Here is a 24851-nt window from a genome sequence, read left to right as displayed (position 1 = left end):
AGAATTTGATGAATTATTAAATCAAACCTTTCAACCTCTGGAAGAAAGGTACATTGGGGATCCAATGATTAGAGAAGGACCATTAAAAAAAGAAAATGAATTTTCAATGTTTCAATTATTGGAATCGGTGTGTGATGTGATCGAGGATGTTACTTTTGGAAATTCATTCTTTGAAATGTCCGATAGTTTTCAGAGGCTATTTACACAATCAAGACTGTTATATAAGAAAATGTTGGAAAGTCGCGAACATGTGAGGCTTCCAACTGCTGTTGACAAAAGTCAACAAACATTCAAGAAGCACGCGCAAAGAAAGACTCTGAAAGTTTTAAAACACCTTAAAACCATTGCCTCAAACAGAATACGTATTCGTAAAATGCTTTTTCGTCTGGAGGTACTAAAAAAAAGAATCGAATATGAACACCAATTAACAAATGTTTCAGCTTTTTACAACCTATATCAACATATTACGGATATGAGAAAGAGCACTCAATTCAATATGGCCTGCTCTCACTTATCTCAATCCTTGCTACGTATGGATTATCGTTGAATGAAATGTTGACAATCATGATGAAGATCTGGCCTCGGTTAAAAAAAAAGAAGTTTGGCTGCAACGAGGTGGTGCGAAAACCCTGCGATAGGGTGTGGCATACCTTGAGAGAAGCAAAACAAGGAAAAAGTCGTGCCAAACCAACTGGATAACCTTTAAAATGTTGATGAAAACTCCATTAGTGGTTGGTAATGGAAGAATTTGACATTTTTGTCTGTCAGTTTTCAAACTTGCAAATCTTCCAAAGTTAACTCCCATCATATTCCATTGGGAAATAATAACAACACACGTAATCTACACATTATTAAACACGTACTTCTGGGAATATTTCGTTCTTGAAAACAATGGCATAACACTAATTTCCTTTTTCGAACTCGAGGAATTGAAAAACAAGATTTTTCAACAACAAAAAATGTCTTCAAATTCCGTACAACAACTCGCCGAACAATGGCTACAATTGGATCCCTTTGATAGAACCCGAGCAGAGATTCAATCTCTTCTACAACAAGGAAACATGACTGAATTGGACAAGCGTTTAACCAAACGTATTGAATTTGGTACAGCTGGCTTACGGTCCGTGATGGCAGCCGGATTTTCTTGCATGAATGAATTGATCATTCTGCAAACTTCTCAAGGTGTTTGTAGATACATTGAGAAGGAAACATCAAGCACATCTGACAGGAGTAAGATTTCCATTGTTATTGGATACGATGGTAGACATCATTCCAAACAATATGCCCATTTGGCTGCTGGTGTGTTCTTGTCTAGAGGTTTCACTGTGTATTTATTCAAAACGATGGTGTGTACTCCTTTTGTTCCTTTTGCTGTTAGCAACCTCAACAGAAAGAAGAAGGAAGGAGAGAGATGTGTTGCTGGTATCATGGTTACTGCATCCCATAATCCAAAGCAAGACAATGGATACAAATTGTATTGGGAGAATGGTTGTCAAATCATACCACCACAAGACGAGTACATCTCCGAGCAAATCATGCAAAACTTGAATGTTTGGGAGGAAGTTGGAAAGCAGTTAAAGACTCACGGAACCGGAGCTGATGATGAAGAGGTCATTGATTTGTCTCCATGGAGTGAATTGTTAAAAGATCCATCTAGTCAAGCTGATGAATATTTCGAAGCAATTCGTGCCTATAACTATGGCTCAGGAAAGCCTGTCATCTCTGATGAAAAGATTGTTTATACTGCCATGCACGGTGTTGGTACTCCATTCACGAATAGAGCCATTGAAGTTTATGGATTACCCAAATGCATTCCCGTAGAAGAACAAATTGATGCTGATCCAGAGTTTACCACTGTAAAATATCCAAATCCAGAGGAAGGAAAGGGAGCTCTAAAGCTTGCAATGGACAAGTGTGAACAAGTTGGTGCTATTTTGATTTTAGCTAATGACCCAGATGCTGACAGATTGGCTGTTGCTGAAAAACAGGTGGATGGCACATGGAGAATTTTCAATGGTAACGAAATTGCCATGTTATTGGCTGATTGGGTTTGGACACATTACAAACTTTCTCATCCCAATGCTGACTATTCCAAGTGTGTCATGATTGCAAGTACTGTCAGCTCAAAATTATTGAAAGCTATGGCTGCTCATGAAGGGTTCAAATTTGATGAAACTCTCACTGGATTTAAGTGGATTGGAAACCGAGCAGATCAATACATTAAGGATGGATATACATTTTTGTTTGGTTACGAAGTTGAAATCGGCTTCTTGGTTGGAGACTGTAGTTTAGATAAGGATGGTGTAAGAGCGGCCTCTGTTTTTGCTGAAATGGCACATTACCACTATAAGAATGGAAAGGTTAAGCGTCTCAGCGAACAAATAGATAATATTTATTCAAAGTATGGATACTTTGCCATGAAAACTCGTTACTTCTTTACTCCAACCACTGAACTCTTACACCGGGTCATGGAAGATCTCAGAAAAATTGAAAATGGTGGCTATCCAACATACATTCCAAGTATTAAGGACAGCTCTAGACAGTTCAAGATTAAGTCTCTTAGAGATTTAACAAAGAATTTTGATTCTGGACAAAAGGACAACAAGCCACTTCTCCCTGCTACTCCAACATCCCAAATGATCACTTTCACTTTTGACAATGGTGCCACTGCAACAATTAGAAACTCTGGAACTGAACCAAAGCTTAAGTGGTATGTCGAAACTAATGACATGAACAAGGAGAAGGCCTTTGAGCTCTTAGATGAAATGACACCATCCATTCTCGAGTATCTTCTTAAACCAAAGGAAAATGGCTTGGTTGCTCCTCAAGATTAAATTGTATTTGAATTGCTGAACATCAAAATTTGGCGCAATTTGACAAACCGCCAAATTTTAATTCCAAAGTAAAAAAAATGAATGGTCTTGACGGTGTGTCTTCGCTCGTGGTTGACATTAAAAAATTTCAAAAATTGAATAAGGAAGCGGAAGATCTGAAAGCGAAACAACTACAGGAATGCGAAGAAAGTATTCGGAATTTGGAGGGAATTATTAAAACCAAAGAAACCGAAAACCAAAAACTTCTTCGAGAATATCAAACTCTCACGAAAGCCTATAGTGCTTTACAAGCAGACTTTACCTACAATTACCAATTGTTCCAGGAACGAGATGCAGAAATCTCTTCTTTTGAAAAACTGAATAATGACCTACGAGAACAGCTGGCGAAAAGGTAGGTACATTTAAAATAGGATGCATCAAATGAACTGATCAAGAGCTTAGTAAGAACGAAAAAGAGTTATTATTAAAGGAGAAGGCAAGAGTAGAAAGCGAGCTGAAGAAAGAAGTAAATAGAAATAACGAAATCGAATTATATTATCAAGAACAACTCCAAGAAAAATCAAAAGAACAAGAGCAGCTGAAGCAGGCATTAGAAACAGAAAAAATGTCAACCATTAATGAGTTCGAAGCAACCATTCGTGATCTTAGCCGAGAGCACAGCGAAAGAATTAAACTCATGGATCAGCAAAGAGGCGCTTTGGAAGGAGACCTGAAAGATATGCTTGCAGATAAGGATGAAACGATAAAAAAACTATTACAGCAAATTAGGGAAAAAGAGCTCATGTCAAACAAATATCTTTCTGAAAATGAATCAATCAAGAGGACGTTTGCAGCTAAAATCAAAGTTTTGGAGGATGAAAAACAAGCTCTTGACAATTCGATCACGGAAATGATGATCCAACATCGAACAGAAATGGAGGAACTGCAAAAACAAAACACAAAACAGCATCAACAACTGATAGCATCGTATGAGCCAACTCTTGCTAGGCTCAAATCAGACATCGAAGAATGTCAGACCGTTATTAAAAATCAAAAGGAAAGCTTAAAGATTTGTCAGAGACAAATTGAAGACCATGAAAAGCAACGACTATTCGACATCAATTCTTTACGAAATGAATATGAAGAAAAGCTTAGAAAGAAGGATAAGGATATTGAAAGCATGAAAGATAAAGAGTGGGAACACACACAAAAACTTGAAAGTAAGGAAGACATGATCAATAGTTTAAAGCAAATGCTCGATGAAAGGAAGCAAGAAGTTGAGAATCTAAAGGACGAAGTAAAGATCCTGACAGAACGAGAAAATAACGCCAAGAGAGAGTTATTAAGGATGAGTCTGCAAATAGAACATGATAAGGAGCAAAAAGATAAGGAGATTAATGAGAAACATGATCAAATGCTTAAAATGCTTAAAAAAGAAAGAGATGACGCAACAGCAATTTTGGAAGATAAAGACCGACAAATAGATGAACTCAGAAGAGAAATAATGGTTCTTAACACAGAGTTATCTCTTGCAGCATCTATGAAAAAAGTTCCCTATGATAAGATGAAGCCTCAAAACAACTCCACCGCCAAATATCAGCAACTGATTAATGAAATAGATGATGAGTTGGGCCTGGGATCGATTGACATGGTTTCCTCCCCCTCTTCATTCTCTTCCAAGATGGAAAGCAAAGAAGTTCCCGTGAGCATTCCCCAAGTGAACTCATCGGTTGATCTATTAACAGTTAGCAACATGCATATGGAACAAATTACCACGCTGAACTCTCTTGTTACTGAACTGAGATTAGACCTCGAATCCCAAAAAGAAAAATTGTACAGATCTGAAGAAAAACTAATTACCATGTCTATGGAAAACAAACAATTACGAGCAAAACTGAAAGAAGCTGTTCATGATTTAAAAACTTTATGTAAAGAAAAAGAAAAGCTGACTGATATGAGTAACGCCCTCAAGAAGGAAGTGATCAATTTGAAAGAACGAAATTTTATGGTTGAGAATTCATTAACGCCTCTGAACGTGGTGCTCAATGACAAACATTTACCCTCAGAAACCACTAACCATTCAGCTCCACGAGATGCTATTGGAGTTAATGGTAAAACAAAACCTCTTTCTGCTCGAAAGAAAAAGCACTAAGGAATCTAGTTGTAGAATAAAATACATATTTATTATTATTTGTTCTCAAGAATATTTGGGAGAGATGAACAGTGAATAACCACAAACCATTACGTTTTGTTTTCATTTCATTGAAAACCGTTATTTCAAAGGAGGAGATACAGTTCCATCGTTAAAAAATGTCCACACCTTCGACTCCAACTAAATCGCCCAGTAAGAAACATCACAAAAGGCCGAATGTGTTTGAACGCTTATCAAATCCAATGAACTTCACTGGGGTGTACTTGGAGAGGTTTCGGTCCGGAGGTAGCATCAACGCAGAGGCTCCATCTGGAAATATCAACAGTTTGGCAGAAATTCTAAGGCCAACAGTGAAAAGCTCAACATGTGTCCATATATCCTTCGGATGGGATCCAGGACAACACAAAAACAGTGGATTGGTTCACGACACACCAGCCACAAGAAACAATCCCTATCATACAACAACAGGAAATTCAGCCTTATCAATTCCGTTCAAGGCTAAGATAATGGAAGAGAGCTCCATGAAGAAACGACGAAAATCTCTGAGCGCTTTGAACTCTCCCCATCTTCAGTCTCCTTTTTTCAATTCTGAACTTCCTTCTGCAATGAGAACTCCATCTGTGAGCAGTATCAACAGGCCCAGTAGTGCTCTTCCTTCATTCAGAAACGATTCCGAGGACTTAATATTATCCAAATTACGATTAACTTCCAACTTGTTTGACGAAAAAACCTCTCCAAACGAAAAACAAGAAGATGGCATGTCAGCTCCTGTTAGTCCAACTCTTCAACTTTCACCTTCAGAGAAATCGGCTAACCTGAGAGAAAGGCCTTCCATTACGGTTTTGAAACATCATCCAACAGAACAAACCAAATTATCCCCAATCACCATTTACGATAGATTGTATGATTCAAGTACATACACTGGGGTGTACAAAGAACGATTTGCATCAGGAAATGGATGTATCAATGGTTCTTCAGAGTATTATCCTGAGAATGCAATGCAGTCAGCGTGTCCTGAAAAACGAATCCAAAGAACTCCAGCTAAGAATTCATCCCTTAAAATAAGCTCAATACATGCAGCAGAACCACAAACAACAACATCGTTACCAAACCAATCACTTGCCAGCAGTAATCTTTTAAATTCTCCTGATCGACAGCGTTATTTCCGACAAGGCTCTTATTCGGAAACGTTCGCAAAGAAAGCAAAACAAAAAAATATAATATGATCAAACAGACGCTGCTATTGCTGATTGTTCTAGGATTGTCTTACTTTTATCTGTATCCTTTCCGATTTGACAATTTAGAAAATAATGTTGCAAAATTGCACTTCGAGAGGTTTGGATCACCGATGGCAAAAGACAAACTCGTACGTAATGTACATTGTTTAATTTAATTGTTAATTGTTGCTTTCAAAGATTTTCATAGTGGGTTTAGGTGTGTAGTTACATTGATACTAATATTTACATTTTTCAAATTTAATGAAATAGGAACTAGTTGGCATTGGTGGGATAAGCAAGTACATTGGTTCAGTAATAACCACCATGATGAATTTGAAATTCTTGTAATTGATAATCGAGGAATTGGTAAATCTCCCGATATTCCTTTCACATTTCGTTATTCTATGAAAGATATGGCCAATGACATTATGCATTTATTGATGAATTTACAATGGATAGGCAATAAAGAAAAGTTCAACCTACATTTGATTGCGCAATCCATGGGGTATGTATGAAGTATATGGCCATGAGATTACAAGTGACACGAGCTTACATGATATTCTTGCAAAACAATCCAAAGAGGTCTTATTGCTACGGAGATGCTAAGGTGGGAGCATGTCCATTTTCCTCAATTGACTAGCAGCTTTTTTAAAACTGTGACTCTCCAAAATTCCTTTAGAACCATTTATTCCAGAGAAGCAACACCAATGCTTGATACGGTTTTATTCTTGGTCAAATCTGGCACTATTGGCGTAGTGTCGTTAGAGATCAGGTACGTGATTTTTTTGGGTTCAAACATTTGGCCATTACATTGTGATTAAGAATGAAATATGTGCTAGAACAAATGTTTTCTAGCGATTACATTGGACAACACTATGAGGATTTGTACAAAAGATATTCGCCAATGTTTAGTGATCTAAGAATGATTGGACAGATAAAACAAACGCTTGGAATTTTGACTCATTACGTTTCTGAGAAGGATTTTATTGAGGCTTATGAAAAGGTGGATAAAGTTTTGCTGGTTGCATCAAAAATGGATAGAATGGTCCACTCAGACAATACTCCACACATGCAAAGATTGTTGCAAAATAGTACTAATGTTAAAAGAGTTTTGGTAACGAGATTGTATGACAAAGAATCCAATGGCCATATCATAAACTCTGAGCAGCATGAGGATTATAACGACTTTTTGTACAAAAATTTGAAGTAAAGAGCTTTAGCCAACCACAGTGTTATAACTCCAAGTCATCATTCTCCAAAGAAAAATCATCCTCATTGTTGTGAGGTTCTGTTAAAGCTTTTGGTTCAGTGGTGGTTGTATCTTGCAAGTCGTTAATGTTGTTTTCGTCATGCTCATCTTGTACAGATGGAACATCCTCAATCTTTTTGATATATTCATCTCTGAACGTCATGTATCTTTCAATGTAGGATTGAGGAACTTCAGTGAAAGGATCATCGTCTAATCGTGGTTTGGTTTTAAATGACTTGGTCCTTTCTTTTCTTTGTTCTGGTGTGACTTGTTTATCTGTTGCTTCATAATAGAGAGGTAATTTTTCAGTACCACCTGCATTCTCTAATTTCATGGGTCTCATTGGAATAGAAATTGGCACACTTGAGCCATAGAGATTCACTTGTGGTTTTGGAAGTTGTGAAGGTTGTCTAAATTCCAGTCGTCTTCGTGCACGAGGTTGTTGAGTTGCTGTTGATGGTACTTGTTGTTGATCCATACTTGCAATATGATTGTTTGGCAACATCTCTTCTGATTCTGTTGTTGAATCCAATTCTTCTTCCTCTTCTTCATTTTGAGTTCCATCATTTTCAATTGTCTCTGTTTCATCCTCATCAAAATTAAAGAAAGCACCAGGTGTGTATGTTCTACTAAGATTTTTTGAAGCCATTTTTCTATAGTGGAAACTCTTTTGAGTTAAATCATCAGAATCCTCTGTTGTTGGTGTCACTACTGATTTGTTAAAACTTAATTTTGGTTGCTCAAAAGTTTGTTTGGAAAGCGTAATTTTTGATTCCCTTGTTGATTGAAAGCTTGGAGTGCTCATTGCTTGCTTGATTTTTTCGTCAAGTGTAAAGCTAGTGGTGTTTGGACTTGCCTCAAAAGAAGTATCACTAAGGGCAGATTCGTCTTGAGAAATTGTGCTAGATTTGTGTTGTGTCATGTTGGATTCTGATATAGGTTCTGAACGATCTATACCATTTTCTAAAATAAGTGTTGGTACAGACTGTTGTGACTGTTGTTGCTGTTGTGACAGGATGCCCTTGGCTTTTCTAAATATAATGTCTTTTTCTGCTTGGGTTTTCAACAATAATTTTTGATATTGAAGTTTTTCATTCTTCATAAAATCTTTGATTCGTTGCTCCATATTCAACTTTTCATCATTTAACTTTTTTTGCATATCTTTTTGATACTGAACTAGAATTTGATGTTTCTGTAATTCATTCTCAATTTCTTGATGAGGATGGGAATTGGTAGTACTGCTCGATTTCGGAACGAGATGAAAAATTTTGGAATACTCTTCTTGTTGTTTGATATTGTCTTGTAGGGATTCGTCCTTGATGAGTTTTAAATATGAGTATTTTCGTGAGAATATTAATTCATATGTGCACAATATTATTATCATCATCATAGAGCAATGATTGGAAAAAGGAATAGTTGATGATAAAATTGTAAACATGTTGATCATTAATTAAACGTTTAGGCAGTTGATTAATATGACGATCATCATGGAATCAATATTCTACAACTTACTATTAATTCAGTAGAGTTCAACAAAAACGTTTGCTCTTTCATCATGTAAATCCCGAAAAACGTTTCACAATTCAAACATCTATAAACTTTAATATTTACATCACCATCCTCTGCTCCAACAAAATGAGTTTCCATGAAAACATCAAGCGATGATTGAACACCAGCAATGGAAGAGCCTTTCAAGAATTGTACCTTTCTACTTTCAACACTCGGAAATCGGGTACATATCTCATGAATAATAGATTTTGAAAAAAGCCTTGATGTACTGTTGTTGTCGGTAGAATTTAAACCATTGTTGTTTGAACTAGTTTCATCATCGTCGTTGGTTCCTTTCGACCACTCATTAAATGCAATGGTAGTTGTTGGCAACACGTTGATTTGCAAATTCAGACACGGACATGCCAGTCGTTTACTACTCGAGTTGAAACCTGCAAAAGTACCACTAGAGGGAGCTAGTGTTGCATGCCGAAAGACCACAGGAGATCTTCGAGCGAATTGTGTTGGAGAAGAGGGAGGTTGATTTGGAGTGTTTGGTGCAAGCATTTTTTGTGTGTGAAAAGGTTTGCCAACGCTTTTGCTAACGCTCTCGACTTTTTACTGCGATTCACACATGAATTTTTTAATGTTTATGATGTCAAGTAGGGGTTATAGCTCAGTTGGTAGAGCGTGTGCTTTGCATGCACAAGGTCCAGGGTTCGATTCCCTGTGACTCCAAAATTTTTATTTTCATACGACAAGTCAGAGTTCCATCTGTTGTTAGTTTCGGCCTGATATTTCAGTCAAACGTTGTCAGAGTACTGGATAATTTCTTTTATTTCAGTTTGGGATGAATGAGTAATTGTACTCCCTTGCTCAATGGTACCAAGCATGAGGATGGTTGTTGTGAAATGGAAGCAGTAATGACTGTATCACTGGTTGAGGACTCGATTAGTGAAAACTCGTTGGGAATTTGAGTGACAAAGGAAGACGCAATAGATATATCAACTGAGCAAGCCTCACTCCACCATTCTGTCCTTAATTGTATCTCCTTAGAGAGTGTTACTTTTCCACTACTGCTGCTTGTGGAAATATCTTTGAGATTATCAATTGGAAATATTGAATGAGTACCGTCTGGAAAAGAGACGTTAATAAATAATTGGTCATTTTCTAAAGAAACATCTCTCATCGTACATTGAACTGGTATAGAAAGAGAAATAAAAGGTTGGTACTCAATTGGTTTTTCAATGTTGGACACAGGAGAAATGATTGTGCATTGCTTGAGCTGCATTTGTCCAATGTCATTAAGACTTAGCTCGGCTGGATAAAATTGCTATATGAAAGATTGGCAATTAAATGTCGACAAAAACTTCTTGATACTTACAATTGTTGATAAATGGACGAGAGAAACCTCATCGTTCTCGATCAGATGGTTCACAATTTGCAGTATACTAGGATCTAGTGATAAATTATTGTCGTTTGAAAACTTTTGAATTGAATGTGCTAGATGTCTCATCTTTTGAATGTTTGAATGATCGCTGTTGGAAAATATAGTTGTAGCCTTTTCAGCGCTGTTAATAAGATATTTGAGGTACACAACAAGTCTCAAGCACATTAATTGATGTAGAATATTAACGCTGAGATTTCCAAAAAGCTTTTCAATCTTGTATGTCATTTGAATAATGTTCTTGAAAATGCTTGAACCAATCATTTTGAATTGCAATGCTTGCAAAATAGATAAATAGTTTTGGCAGCATGCACAATAAATGTTCAAGAAGTGTATAAACACGTTCAAACTTCTGTCCTTGCTCTTTGGTGTTTTCTTTAACTCGCTTCTCAGTGTTTTCATAGCTGATACTGGATCTTCTCGTTCGCTGTTCAGTACCAAAAGTCGTATCTGATTAAACGCATTCACAAATGGAATAACTAGAGAGTTAGAATCCATAGTATCCACTTCTGGCTTTTGCTTCTTTGACGGTTTTTCTAAAGATAAATCGTGATCTGAAAAAGTGTAGGCCATAGAGTTTGAATTCATATTGAGCGTCTTGATGGTTAAGTTTGGAAATAAGTTAGGATATTTGGAACGGAGGTAGGCGTAGTGTTTGTACATGTACTTGGGAAGATGATTTGGAATTCTTGAATTTTCCTCACTAGCGCTAAAAATGGCAATACACAGTCCGGTGTAGTATTCATCATCAACCTTGTATTCAGTTGGCATGATATAACGTTCTAATCTTAAAAGTTCTTCAATTAAAAATTCTGTAAGTTTTGAATGATTCTTTGCAAGATCTCTTAAGCACGTGTAAATTTGGTCAATATCGGATCTATATTTCCTGAGATTATTAATTAAAAGTGCTCGAATGGCAGACTGTAAGCATCTTGCGTTGGATAATACAATCACTCTCAATAGGTTTCTAACTGAAGCTCTAATTTCCGAGTTGGAATCCTCAAGAATAGCCAACACAATTTGAAGTTGTTCCTCATCAAATCTAAGAGAAGAAGCACTAATTTTGCTTACAGAGTCTATGGCATGAATTCGAACTGAGTCAATCTCATCGTTAAACATTTCTATCAAATAATCCACTGATTTTCTACTGAAAAGCTCAGATTGCTTATTGAGCTCGCATATAGACTCGATTATTGCCATTCTTACGCTTCTATATTGGTCCTCAAGAGCTAATACAAACGTTCCAACTGCACCGCTATACAAAAGAGCATCCTTTTCGCTTCCCTTGATGGAGATTTCTCCGTCAACATCCTGTTCTGCAAATTCATAATTACTTAAATCTTGCTCCATAATCATTTGTTTTTGTTGTATTGTCTTTTTCTTGGTATTGGCATCCTCTTCATCCCTTTGTTGTTTTTTCCTATTATATTTTGGAGTATATTCAAGCTCGATTTTTCCAAAGCCCTCAAGAAGAAGAGTTTCTTTAACACCTTTCAATTTTCCTAGCATTCTGCATGCTTTTGTCCTAACAGAAACTACATGATCTCTCACAGCATTGCATATTTTTCCGAAGGCGTCTTCTACTAGAGAAAGCTGAGATCCTGAATGAGTAACAGTTCGATTTGGATAAATTTGGGCCAACAAGGTAATTAGCTCTAAACCCCTCTCCCTCACCTCCTCAGTATCGTCGTGAAGTGAATTGACTGCTTCTGGATACAAATCAAAAGATAATTGCATACCCCGTCTATACAATATTATGAAAGAGTCGATGGCTTGCTAACAAGGCATAATGCGAAAAAAAGTTGTTGTAAATCACAAGTTTTAAATGACATAAACATACTGCTCTAACTCTAGTGTCTCTATCATATAGACATGATCTCAAAATTTCTACAATGGTATTTGTTTTGTTGTCACCTCCAGTTAAAGGATATGTGATTGACAACAATTCAAGATAATTTTTTCGTATTCCTTGATCCCAATCACACAGTACCTTTTCATGTGGAGGAAGAACTTGAAATATTGATTGGGCAAATTCCGAACTCTTTGTGGAAATTTCAATGAGCCCATTATAAGCTTGGCGCTTAATTTTGTGTGATTCATGAGTCAGCTATGTGTGAACACAAGTGTTTATATTACGTCCTTTATGGCTACACTGAAAACTTACTAAATACGACAGCCAATCAATGTCTTCCATTAATTTTGCGACATCCTGTCGTTCTACATTTGAAGAGACAATGCTTGCAACAAATCTAATAAATAAAGCTATTAAATCACGGTCATAGAGTGGATCTACGCCTCCGACATCTGTTGATAAATACTGAAAAATGTTTGTCAAATAGGACAATAGTGGTGATGGATCTTGTAAAAAAGAAAGCCCGTTCAATATAAAATTATCGGAAGTTGGACTGAAATATGTGATCAAGAATGTGAGAAGTGTTTTTCGGTCTGATGATCTGGAATCTATTAATTGTTTTACATATCCTTCCATCCTATCAATTTCAGCTGTTTTTATATCTGTTGATCCCATTGATGTGTTTACGGCTTGTGGCTGAGTATCATCATCATCATCATTGTTACTCCCGAAAGTGCTGTTGTGAGCATAATCTTGGAAGCTTCTTTTCATTTTTTATTACTATTGAATTTGAACGCAAAAAGGCAAGTTATTATTGAAGGGCGCACTGCCTGGGATGGTGATGTTGTTATAATTTTTTACAATCCCATCTTGTATTAAATCCATCATACTCCACAAGAATGAACATTTGCTCAGCAAAAATCTCTTCCAACTCATTATTTGCATTCAACCAAAGCAGAATCTTCACCTCTTCGTGATGGTGTTGTTCTTTTTGTGATCAAATGTGAAAAAGATTGAGATGCTCCCTTTTGTTTCCTCTTTTTCATTTGAAGTTTAAAGTTTGTCACTCGTTCCGATTCCAATATTGCTTGACGAGGAATTCCTTGTTTTTCAGCTAGATCATAATTTGGAACCATGATCGAGACACTACGAGTTTTTTGTGCTCTTGACTCCTGGTCAACGTTGTTGGATGTTGCTCCCAAACTCGAAAAGTCTTCATTTGGTCGGAATAATACCCGTGAGCCACCAATTGCTTTTGAAAATCTCATTGAATGTTCTGAAAAGAACGGAAGTGTTTTGTAACGAAAACAATAAGGTTGACTAAAAGTATGGCTAAAAAATGTCAACAAATCCACAACCAAAACAGCTCTCTAAAGAGCAAACTAATACCACTACTGCAGCTTCCCAACAGTCTGGCACCACAACAACAACTCAACATAGAGAACCACAAGCAACACACTCAGTACCACCAGATTGGGCACAGATATGGATGGCCCAACAAGAAACAATGATGAATAAACTTTCTGAAATTGTTCATTCATTGACACCTACTGCTGCTTCCTCCAACGTTGGTAGTAGTGCTCAACATGCTGCAGAAGCTCAAGCAAAAACCAATTCAAGAAATGATGACGATGATAACAAAGTCGTCTATCATAAGAAACCAGGTCCTTTTAGAGATTCCTCACAACACTCCTCTCGCGACGAAGACTCTACTACTGATGAAGATGAATTCGTTGAAGAATCTGATCGTGTTACCAGTGGTACTACTCCCAAAGATAACCTTCCAAACTTTCAAGAAATAGATCTTGGTGATATCGAAGATGTGCGAATGTATCTGAAGAAGAAAGGAATTAAGAACCTTCGGTCAAAAGATCCTATTGAAATTGAAGAACTCTTCAGAGCAGAGAGATTGAAGGATTTGGAACACTCCTCCAGTAAAAGCTTTCAAACACGAATGAAAGCACTACTCTCAAAATATAATTATATTTTGAAAGAACAACATATCAGTGAGCTCCTCAACGAGAACGATAAGAGAATTGTATCAAAAAGTTTACCTATTATCATTCAAATCAACAACATCATTTGTAAGCTTTCTCGTCATGTAACCTCCAACATTCACACAGGAGAGAATATCGAAGTGAATGAACTCATTTCAATGCTATCTATTTTTATGAACACTGCGATCACGGGTGGATTAGACACCAACTTTGAAACCATGGAGAATGTTTCACGTCGGATGATCACTCCTTCATCCAACTATGACCTTCTTTCCCCAATAATCAAGAAGGAATCAGAAAGAATTCTCACAAACAAGCTACACAAAGAAGTCTCTAACAAGTCCATCTCCAAGCCTACCAAGATGAGAAACAACAACAACTACTACAAGAGAAACAATCGAAATTTCAGGTACGGCAATAACAACAATGACCATCACGAAGACTTTCAAAAGTCCACCTTCAACAATAACAACAACAACAACAATTACGCCTCCAACTTCAATAACAACAACAAATCCAGTCGAAAATTCTGACTTGAAAGGGGGCCGCTTGCAATACTTCGCCGATCGTTGGGCAGAATGGGGTGCTTCATCTCATATCGTTCAATCATTGCGAGAAGGCTTCATCATCGAAAGCGACCCCCAGAAATGGCAAGAATTTGGTGGAAACACAATTCGCAAGAAGGAGGAGATCGAATGGTTCGACCACAAGATTGCAGTAATGACCAGCAATGGCCACCTCGAAGAAGGAGACTCAACCACCATCCTCAACGCAGTCCATTTGGTACCCAAGAAGAGTGGAGAGTACCGACAAATAACGGACTTGAGGAAGGTCAATCTTGGAGTGGAAACCGACCACTTCAAGATGGAAACACTCGAGGCGGTAGCGAAATTCCTGAAGAAAGGGTTTTGGGCAACCAAAATAGACCTCGCAGAAGGATATTTTCATATCCCCATCCATCCAAGTTCAAGAAGGTTGCTAGGGTTCATTTGGAAAGGACAAATATTCCAATATACAGTCCTTCCATTCGGGCTCAATCAAGCACCATGGATCTTCACAAAGGTGATGAAACAAGTTGCCAAAAAGTGGCGTTCAGAAGGAATGATCATCTTTATCTACATCGACGACATTTTGGTGCTCGGATGTTCTCAAGAAGAATGCATGGAAATTACCTCAAAAGTCATTCAAGACTTAAAATGGTTAGGCTTCCTAATCAAGGAAGAGAAATGCGTACTGATACCGACTCAACAAATCACATTTCTGGGAATTCATTTGGATTTCCAACAAGGATTGTTCAAAATTCCGGAGGACAAACAACTGATTGCAATCCAAGCCATCACCAAAATACAAACAGCATACCACCAAAGATCCCATCTCTCACTAAAATGGATCTCTCAAGTGATTGGCAAACTTCAATTCCTTTCGATTGCTCTCCCAGCCATCCCAGTGTTCCTTTGTCGTCTTCGAACCAACATGATGAGTGTAGTCCTTCAAAACGGATGGAATCACTCGATGCTAATCATGAGAGGAGCAATGAAAGATCTGACTCAATTACTGTCTCTAATTCAGGAGAACAAAGGAACACTTTTCGAAATGGAATGGAATCTAGTGGCCGTCAATACAGACGCAAGTCCACTCGGTTATGGAGCCCATTCAAAAGAACTCACTCTCTCAGGAACGTGGAACGAAGACATGAAAACTCACCACATCAACAGTCTAGAATTGAAAGCAGTCCTCATGTTCTTTCAGACTGCCATGACTCGTCAAGCATATCCACCAGGGACTCAGTTCCATCTTCGAATCGACAACATGACAGCTCTTCACTACATACGCAAGGGTTATGGTCGAGTCTCTCACTTGGCGAACATTGCAAGAGCAATTTGGACTCTCCTACTGAAACAAAAATGGTCAATTCCCAAGGTTTCCTACATTCCGTCAGAAAGAAATCAAATCGCCGATCAGTTGTCAAGACTCGGCCAATGGGAAACCTCTCCAGAACTTTTCAATCTCGTGGAGAAGAACTTTGGCCACCACGTCGTCGATCGCTTCGCAAGTCCCAAGAATTCACATACGACTATATTCAACTCCTTTACGAAGGAAAACGACGCTCTTATGGAACTGTGGAACGCATCCGAGGATCAAAGAAGTTATTGTGCTCCCCCTCTTGGGCTGATGTCTCAGTCCTTGCTTCATGTTATTCGGAGCAAAGCAAAGGCAACATTTATCGCTCCTATCTGGCCCACCGCAATTTGGTATCCAATCTTACTAAGGATATCCAAAAGGACAATAATGTTTCCAAAAAATTTGCTCAGAAATTGGCACTCGTCAGAACTCTCAAACAACAAAGATTGAGTCTTTGCAGCGTGGGATCTGGACGGTGCTCTTTATTAGATGTCAAAGGTCTTTGTTTGAGTGTAACATTGGCTGACACTACTCTTCAAGAATACACTCGAGTTTATGCCATCTTTAGAGGATGGTTGGTTTGCACTCATTCCGATTACAATGAACATTCCATGACAGATTTCGTAGCTTATCTACTTCATGTAGGAAAAGGTTATCTCATTGATAAGGTTGAACCTTCCCTTAAATTCTTTGCAGATTTGGAAGGTTGGCAATTATTGAAAGATTCACTTTATTACCGAGTCAAAACAGGAGCCCTTAAATTATATAACCTTTGTGACAGAAATCCTTTGCAAAGGGATCCTGTAATGGCTGACTACATCAAGAATTACATTACTCAATTTAAACCGAAGACTCCAAACGAAGTGTTTAATTACAATTTGACCTGTGCTCTCCTTGTGATTGGATTCCGAGTATTGTGTAGACCAAGCGAAATATCCCAACTTCAGTGGGACGATATCACATTCATTACCGAAGGTCGAGTTAAAGTGAATCTTGCAGGTCATAAAACTGACAAGAATGCACGAGATACACCAATGATTGTAGATCCAATTAAGGAAAATCCTGAATTCTGTCCTGTCGCCATTTTAACCAAGTATATGAATATGGTTAAAAAGTTTAAGAAGAACACTTCTCCTCTATTTTCATATCGAGATAACAAATTTTTATCAAGACAAAAGGTTCAGTCGATCATCCAGTCCGCTATAAGGAAAGTAAAACCAGAGGCGAAAATTACCGGACATAGTTTAAGAATTGGTGGAGCCACCGAAATGGTGAAGAAGGGTGAAAATATGGATGCAGTGAAAGTGGCAGGACGATGGAAGTCAGATTCCTCAGCTCTCCTTTATATGAGAAAACAGGCGTTGGCCGAGAAAAACATGTCCACCACTTTGATGAAATAATTATTCTCTGGACAAACCCATTGGTATTAATCTATTATTGTTTGAAGTTACATAACATTGAATGTTCTGAAAAGAACGGAAGTGTTTTGTAACGAAAACAATAAGGTTGACTAAAAGTATGGCTAAAAAATGTCAACAAATCCACAACCAAAACAGCTCTCTAAAGAGCAAACTAATACCACTACTGCAGCTTCCCAACAGTCTGGCACCACAACAACACCCTCCCTTCCCTCCCATTATATACTTAGAATTCAACAACACTTTGTGTTGTATTAATTGGCTTTTGCCTTATGTATCATTGATTTGCTCAGTGATTTCCTTTGACACTTTTGTGTCTTCGATTGGCTTTGGCCATTATTGATGGGTTTTTTCCCACGATCTTTTTTAAATTTTATCCGTCGTTGATTCGCTCAACGATGTTTTCGTCGCATTAATGCGATGTTTTTCAAGGAACATGGTTTATATCAATTTCTTATTTAACAAATTTTTATTGAGCTAACCTTTTTTTATGATCACTTGTGGTGAAGTAGACTTGAATATTCTTGATTTGTTTCAAAATTAACTTTTTGTTGATGATTTGATTGATGTTTACTAACAAATTTATTTATATGATCTATATTCGTCCCAGAGCTATTATCCATTCAATGTGGTTTTTCTCAGAGCAATTTGAGTTTTTTCATCACATTCTAGTATCCATTTCTCGGGACAACTGTACAACAATAAAGGTTGTTGGTTGACACTCCATCTCCAAAGAAGCGACACTTCCTGGAGAGGAGACAGCAACTAACCCATTGGTATTAATCTATTATTGTTTGAAGTTACATAACATTGAAAAGCCACGTTTCACGCCACCTTCTTGTGAGCTGTTGGATGATGAGTGTTGATGGTTATTGCCACTTGTTGAGATTCTGGATGAGATTTTGTCAAATATGGATTTACTTGGAGTTATGGATGACGGAGCTGAAGTTGGAGATGATACAGTCGTGTCTGTATTATTATTGTTATTATTATTATTTGAATTCATTGGATTTTGTTGAGTGTTGGACTTGATAGGGGTTGGACTTGGCATGCTTGGTGGTAGAATAGTGCGGAGAATATTATATGACGGTTGCAAGTGAATGGTCCAGCAGTAATATGGCTGTGGCGATCAGTTTTTCAAGATTTTTGTTCGCTTGGTGGTTCAATGCATTTTGATGCTTGATGACGAATGCATTTGAAAGTCTGCTGAGTGTTGTTTTGGCAAGTTACATTGGTAGTATAATCGTCATCAGCATTTAACGAACCCTGACTCACCGGTGAGAAAGAAACGGAACGCCATAAGCAACAGTATATTTAAAACTCAATCCAGTGAACAACAACAGCAACCTGTCTTTCTACCAAGCCAACAACCCATCAGTTCAAAGTACCTCACACTTCCAACATGCTGAACCAATGACAGGTAACAGAAACAGCCAAGGTTTAATCAACTCTTCACCACACAACAGCGTCCCGTCAACCATCACTGTAAAAAATAAACGAAAGACTGAAAGTTGTGTCTGCTACGAGAGGTATGACAGGATGATGATGATGAATTTGCTATCATTAATTATTTTCATATTCAATTTAAACTTTTTGGTGTTACATGATACTCTATTGTGCAAATATTCTACTAAAATTTGAAACGGAAATTTAGAAAAAAGAACAATAGAAAACAATCATGTCAGACCAAATTGAAATTGATGCTGAAGAAACAAGTCAATTGGGAAAGGCTTTCAAGAGTGATATGAACGACTTGAATGGAGTCAAAGCTATTGTAAGTGATAGATTGATGTCAAAAAAGTTGAGTCAAATGATAACACACTTTGATCAATTTTCTTGAAAACAACATCGATTCATTCACGATGGCTGTAATATGGTATGGACAATGATTGCCTGCCAAATGTCAAAACGTTGTTCTCCTGAAAATTTTGATTTTGTTGGGCTATGTTGTGTGGTTTCAACTCTTGGTTTCTAATCCACGAACAAACAACAACAACAAAACGACACATCAATCGATATTATTATTCTCTATGATGGAACAACAACAATAACACGAACGCTTTACGTATTCCATCAAACGTCATTTCACACCATTTCCTCTGCCATCAATCCTTGCTCTAACTTCTTTTTCTAATAACAACAACAACTGTACACATGGATTGTGGTCTGTCATTGAATTTCCATATCATTTTCTCTTACATTATTACTTCACGTGTCTCAACTTTCACTACTTGCTAGGAAAGGATCATTACCGAAGGTAAAAGACAAATTGAGACAATATTCGGCTACAAGACGGCTATCGGTAAACTTATCCAAGTTAGAGGTGATGCTGATAACAAGAAGGAATTATACAAACAAAATCTCGCTATTTTAGGTCCAAACATTCAAATCATGAGAGATTTGTTCCAATTCAACGATGTCATGAGACAACATGTCGTCAGTTTTGTGAACGGATTTTGCAAGAATAATACTACACCCAACGCAGAAGAATCAAAAGCATTGATTGATGTTCTTGACGTTGTCATCATTTTGGATTATTTGAAAACATGGCAAGCTGGTTTAAATAACGATTTTGCCATGTATCGTAGAGCTATTCAACACGTGAAAAAAGATTACAACATGAGTGAAGACGAAACTTTGCGTCACTTTCTTGTCAATCCACACAACATCAATAAGGCTTTAAAAACTTCATTTACTGAAGATGCTGATGGTTTTGAAAAAGTACTCAGCTACTTGGCTTCTGAGTGCAATAATAGACATGAAAAGGAAGAAAAGAATGAAAAGTATGTGAGAGTGGCTGTCTGTTGCATCTTTTTGATTGATCAACTCATTTCAGATGCCAACAAGTTCAACAACATGAAGAAGAACATGAAATTCCACAAGATTAACAAATTATTCGAAACAAATCCAAAGGTGTCACTTCATCATGAACTGCCTCTCAACGTTCCAAATTACTTGAAGAGTTGTCCAAACTTTACGAAGAACGCAGATTGCGACAAAGGTGTGTGTACAATTTTGTAAAAAATGTACAATAAATTCATGAAATATAGACCTACTAAGATGACTCTGCTGTTCATGATTGATAGAAGAAAATCAAAAATGCATTGGATGGAGGAGATTGCGTTGGAGCGATTCATTGAATTTTGAAATCCTGAGCTCACTCTTGAAAGGCTTATTTCTACATCAACTGAAAAAATGGACAACCCTTCATTGAGCGAAAATTCAAACAACCTCAAAGGCTTTGACGGTGCCATGGAGAGCAGTAGTCAATCCAATGATCAACCCGTATCAAGCACCAACCAGATGTTGGTAGATGAACACAAAGAAGAATTCAGGCAAACACAAAACGGTTCGGAAGATTCCACCCAAGGCCGTCCGAATTCGGTCGTGGAGGTGGAGAGACGATTCCAAGAGTCCAAAGAAATTCTTCTTGATCTGATCCATGAAGTTACGCATCTTCAGGTACGTGTACTAATAATGAAACATCATTGAATCGTGGCGGTCCATAAGAGAGAACAAGAATTAGCAAAATATCAAGCAATGTGTAGCAAAGAGAGTCCAAAAGCATCGTTCTCTGAAATATCTTCTCTATCATCACTAGTTAAAAGACATGAGCTGGAAAGAGAAAAGATGGAATGCCAATATAAAGAAAGAATCAAGGAAGTTTCGAATGAAAGAGATTTATTAATGAGGGAATCTCTTGAAACAAAACTTCATTTGGATGCTCATGCTGCTCTTGTGGAAAAAATTAAGGTATGTATGCTTATGCAGGTTAAAACAAGTTATGGTTCTGACGTTCTACCTCAAACAAAGAAAAAGAACATTGAGCTTGAGTGTAATGTCAATCTTCTTCAGGAACAAAACAAAAAACTCATTGCCAGTTTGACTGGGTATCATCAAGAAAAAGAAAAGTATGAAACTACGTTTGAGAAAATAAAGTTCGAGATGGAATCACTCCAGTCAAAGGTAAAGGCGTTTGAAGAGAACGGTAAGTTGAACAATTAATTATGAAAATTGGTCAACGTTGACACAAAAAGCATCTGTTGTGGCATCCGAGCAAGAACATACAAAAAACAAGTTTGACTTGCTTGAAAAACTACTGAACAAAACAATGACGGAAAACGCCCAACTCATCGAAGAGAACATGATGTTGAAGAGAAAGACAATGATCCACACTCACCAGCAAGAGAAATAAGAGATGAGAATAAAGACTTTTGTTATCCTGTTTTTTCGGAAGTTGGGTTATCGGTACACGTGTTCCAGTTGAACAAAAAATGGCCAAAGATACAGAACAAGCTTTAGGCAACGAATTTGATATCGATGAAGCAGCCAAGCTCTTGCCAGAGGAAGTTGTTGAAAGTAAGTGAATAAATGTGTAAACCCATTCCGATGCGATCATCATACATTAGTTTTTGAAACTGATATTACTTACGGCTTGAGCGAGAGCGAAGCCAGGAGGAGACAGGCTGTTGTCGGGTTGAATGAATTAAAAGAAGAAGAAGAAGAATCATTATTAACCAAATTTATCGAAAAATTTAAAGAACCTATGATTTTATTATTGTTAGGAAGCGCAGCAATTAGTCTTTTATTAGGACAATATGATGACGCAATTTCAATTTCTCTTGCTGTTTTTATTGTTTGCACTGTTGCCTTTGTTCAAGAATGGAGGAGCGACAAGGCTCTTGAGTCACTGAAAGAACTCACCACACACAAAGCAACAGTTATTAGAGATGGAACTCATCATATCATTGAAGCAATACACGTTGTACCAGGTGATATTGTCACCTTTTCATCTGGAGATAGAATACCTGCAGATGTTCGACTAATTGAGGTTGCAAGATTGGGAATTGATGAAAGTGTTTTTACTGGTGAAGTCAATCCTGCTTCGAAGGACACTGAGAAAACTTATCCAAAACATGCTGCAAATGAGGATTCAACATCAAGCCCTTTCCCAAAAGCAACCCACGTTGCTGATTGCAAGAATATTGCATTTATGGGTACTTTGGTTGCTGCAGGAAGTGGAAAAGGAGTTGTTGTTTCCATCGGACAAAAGACTGAAATCGGAAAAATATCTGATTTATTGAAATCTATTGCAGAGAAAAACACTCCACTTCAAGATGCTATGGATGATTTGTCACAGAAAATTTCCTATCTTTCATTTGGAGTGATTGGAGTTATTTTCTTGATTGGAGTTTTTACTGGTAAGCCATGGCTTGAAATGCTTCAAATGGGAATAAGTTTGGCTGTTGCTGCTATCCCTGAAGGTTTACCTATTGTTGTCACAGTAACTTTGGCTATGGGTGTCATTAGAATGTCAAAAAAAAAGGCAATTGTCAAAAAGTTGCCATCAGTAGAATCACTAGGTGCTTGCAATGTTGTTTGTGTTGACAAAACGGGAACGCTAACCAAAAACGAAATGACTATGGTAAAAGCATTCACTCTTGCTGAGCCCGATATTGTATACGATGTTACAGGATTAGGATATCAAGCTTCTGAAGGCTCATACTATAGAGTTCCTATTTCATCCTTACAGAATAGACATGATCGCTCGCATAACGGAGAGCGAATCATCCCAACAGAAGTTCCTCATCTTAATACGTTACTCAAAATTGGTGTTGTTTGTAACAATGCAAACGTAGATTTCACTACAAACAAGCTCGTAGGTCAACCTACCGAAGGTGCATTGATTACTGCAGCACAAAAGGCTGGAATTAACGTGAGCGAATTAAGACCCAAATTCAAAAAGATCGAAGAAATTCCTTTTGGTTCAGAACACAAGTGGATGGCTGTAAGAAGCAAAAACATCGAAAGCGGAAAAGAGCTTTACTACATCAAAGGTGCTTCTGAAAATATTTTAATGAATTGTACCCATTACTGTGTTGGTACTGAGTATCAAAAGAAACCACTTACAGATCAATTGAGAAAACAAATTGAGGATGCTAATTCTACATTTGCAGAAAATGCATTAAGAGTAATGGCATTAGCTGTTGGAGAAAAGTCCAATGCTGACTTGACCTTTGTCGGCATTGTAGGTATTTATGATCCTCCAAGACCAGGAGTTAAAGAGGCTGTGAAGCTTCTCACTAAAGGTGGTGTAAGAGTAGTCATGATCACAGGTGACTCTATGAAGACAGCGGTTGCTATTGCCAAAGAACTTAATATCGTTCCTGAGAATGGTGACGAAAAGGAATACGCACTTTCTGTTGATGATTTAACAACGAAGAACTTTGAGGAAAAGATAGTCAATGCAAGAGTTTTCTACCGTATGGCTCCTGTTCACAAGATGAAGATTGTCAGCGCATATCAGCACTTACACTACATTGTCGCAATGACTGGGGATGGAATTAATGATGCGCCAGCACTAAAGATGGCAAACATTGGTATCGCCATGGGTAAATCAGGTACTGATGTGAGTCGAGAAGCTTCTGAAATGATTTTAGCTGATGACAATTTCCCCACAATTCTCTCTGCTATCGAAGAAGGAAAGGGAATTTTCAACAACATCAAGAGCTTCTTGAGATATCAGCTTACTACATCCATCAGTTGTATGATTATCATTATTTTCTGCACATTTATGGGATATCCACTTCCATTGAATCCAATGCAAATTTTATTCATCAACATTATCATGGATGGTCCTCCTGCTCAATCTCTTGGTGTTGAACCTGTGGATGACGATGTTATGAATCAACCACCTCGAGACACAAAGAAACCAATTACTTCAGGAAAAATTGTTATTTCTATTCTGATCTCAGCCATTATTATGGTTATTGGTACACTATATGTTTTCATTACTGAAATGACTGAAGATGGAATAGTGACAGCTCATACCACTTCCATGACATTTACAACATTTGTCTTTTTCCAAGTTTTCAACGCGTTCAACTGCAGGTCAGAAAAGAAGTCCCTTTTCCAAGTTGGACTTTTCACAAACATTCCATTACTTCTTGCTGTAGGAGGTAGTGCCTTAGGCCAATTAGCTTTGATATATGTTCCTTTTATGAGAGCTATTTTTGAGACAGAACCTCTTTCACTGTCCGAGCTGATATTTGTTTTGAGTGTTGCCTCAAGTGTTTGGGTGATTGAGGAGGTTATCAAATTTTTTGAGCGAAAGACCGATCGAAGTTAAGAGAGAGTCTCAGTTTTGAGGCTTGCTAGATCACCATTTGTGCATATTGTAATAGTGATAAGATAAACATCTTTGTCCAACCATCAACAACTGTGGACAGGAGTACTATTTTTGACCATCAAAAAAAATAACATTTCAAACAACCACACTTTCAGCGTAAACGATTTAGTTGCTAGGTCCGCTACAT

The 24851-nt window shown here is 37.5% G+C and overlaps 12 protein-coding genes across 12 annotated transcripts; 9 read left to right on the top strand and 3 right to left on the bottom strand.

Moving 5' to 3' along the window:
• Window positions 1-959: 959 nt before the first annotated feature.
• C9374_009692 (uncharacterized protein) lies at window positions 960-2834 on the top strand (the record flags this gene model as incomplete). Its single annotated transcript, XM_044699907.1, has 1 exon — window positions 960-2834. The coding sequence occupies one exon, from the start codon at window positions 960-962 to the stop codon at window positions 2832-2834; it is 1875 nt and encodes a 624-aa protein (XP_044555009.1).
• A 77-nt stretch (window positions 2835-2911) lies between these two features.
• Window positions 2912-4965, top strand: C9374_009691 (uncharacterized protein; the record flags this gene model as incomplete). Its single annotated transcript, XM_044699906.1, has 2 exons — window positions 2912-3225; window positions 3276-4965. 2 exons carry the CDS (start codon window positions 2912-2914, stop codon window positions 4963-4965), a joined length of 2004 nt encoding a protein of 667 aa, XP_044555008.1.
• Window positions 4966-5123: 158 nt separating this feature from the next.
• C9374_009690 (uncharacterized protein) lies at window positions 5124-6191 on the top strand (the record flags this gene model as incomplete). The annotated part of the gene is made up of 1 exon (XM_044699905.1): window positions 5124-6191. One exon carries the CDS (start codon window positions 5124-5126, stop codon window positions 6189-6191), a length of 1068 nt encoding a protein of 355 aa, XP_044555007.1.
• A 122-nt stretch (window positions 6192-6313) lies between these two features.
• Window positions 6314-7392, top strand: C9374_009689 (uncharacterized protein; the record flags this gene model as incomplete). Its single annotated transcript, XM_044699903.1, has 5 exons — window positions 6314-6331; window positions 6381-6399; window positions 6453-6687; window positions 6763-6954; window positions 7005-7392. 5 exons carry the CDS (start codon window positions 6314-6316, stop codon window positions 7390-7392), a joined length of 852 nt encoding a protein of 283 aa, XP_044555006.1.
• Window positions 7393-7414: 22 nt separating this feature from the next.
• On the bottom strand, window positions 7415-9486 carry C9374_009688 (uncharacterized protein; the record flags this gene model as incomplete). The annotated part of the gene is made up of 2 exons (XM_044699902.1): window positions 7415-8746; window positions 8944-9486. The coding sequence occupies 2 exons, from the start codon at window positions 9484-9486 to the stop codon at window positions 7415-7417; spliced, it is 1875 nt and encodes a 624-aa protein (XP_044555005.1).
• Window positions 9487-9754: 268 nt separating this feature from the next.
• C9374_009687 (uncharacterized protein) lies at window positions 9755-12989 on the bottom strand (the record flags this gene model as incomplete). The annotated part of the gene is made up of 4 exons (XM_044699901.1): window positions 9755-10252; window positions 10304-12142; window positions 12207-12473; window positions 12531-12989. 4 exons carry the CDS (start codon window positions 12987-12989, stop codon window positions 9755-9757), a joined length of 3063 nt encoding a protein of 1020 aa, XP_044555004.1.
• Window positions 12990-13153: 164 nt separating this feature from the next.
• Window positions 13154-13486, bottom strand: C9374_009686 (uncharacterized protein; the record flags this gene model as incomplete). Its single annotated transcript, XM_044699900.1, has 1 exon — window positions 13154-13486. One exon carries the CDS (start codon window positions 13484-13486, stop codon window positions 13154-13156), a length of 333 nt encoding a protein of 110 aa, XP_044555003.1.
• A 71-nt stretch (window positions 13487-13557) lies between these two features.
• Window positions 13558-14748, top strand: C9374_009685 (uncharacterized protein; the record flags this gene model as incomplete). Its single annotated transcript, XM_044699899.1, has 1 exon — window positions 13558-14748. One exon carries the CDS (start codon window positions 13558-13560, stop codon window positions 14746-14748), a length of 1191 nt encoding a protein of 396 aa, XP_044555002.1.
• A 114-nt stretch (window positions 14749-14862) lies between these two features.
• C9374_009684 (uncharacterized protein) lies at window positions 14863-17517 on the top strand (the record flags this gene model as incomplete). The annotated part of the gene is made up of 1 exon (XM_044699898.1): window positions 14863-17517. The coding sequence occupies one exon, from the start codon at window positions 14863-14865 to the stop codon at window positions 17515-17517; it is 2655 nt and encodes an 884-aa protein (XP_044555001.1).
• Window positions 17518-19213: 1696 nt separating this feature from the next.
• Window positions 19214-20423, top strand: C9374_009683 (uncharacterized protein; the record flags this gene model as incomplete). The annotated part of the gene is made up of 3 exons (XM_044699897.1): window positions 19214-19309; window positions 19774-20318; window positions 20372-20423. 3 exons carry the CDS (start codon window positions 19214-19216, stop codon window positions 20421-20423), a joined length of 693 nt encoding a protein of 230 aa, XP_044555000.1.
• Window positions 20424-20730: 307 nt separating this feature from the next.
• On the top strand, window positions 20731-21730 carry C9374_009682 (uncharacterized protein; the record flags this gene model as incomplete). Its single annotated transcript, XM_044699896.1, has 4 exons — window positions 20731-20997; window positions 21046-21288; window positions 21349-21523; window positions 21573-21730. 4 exons carry the CDS (start codon window positions 20731-20733, stop codon window positions 21728-21730), a joined length of 843 nt encoding a protein of 280 aa, XP_044554999.1.
• Window positions 21731-21809: 79 nt separating this feature from the next.
• Window positions 21810-24664, top strand: C9374_009681 (uncharacterized protein; the record flags this gene model as incomplete). Its single annotated transcript, XM_044699895.1, has 2 exons — window positions 21810-21894; window positions 21945-24664. 2 exons carry the CDS (start codon window positions 21810-21812, stop codon window positions 24662-24664), a joined length of 2805 nt encoding a protein of 934 aa, XP_044554998.1.
• Between the last annotated feature and the right edge of the window lie 187 nt (window positions 24665-24851).

Source organism: Naegleria lovaniensis, assembly GCF_003324165.1.
Source record: "Naegleria lovaniensis strain ATCC 30569 chromosome Unknown tig003, whole genome shotgun sequence".
Taxonomy (NCBI): domain Eukaryota; phylum Heterolobosea; class Eutetramitea; order Acrasida; family Naegleriidae; genus Naegleria; species Naegleria lovaniensis.
The sequence above is the reverse complement of the archived record's forward strand: the minus strand, read 5'-3'. Positions and strand labels throughout refer to the sequence as shown.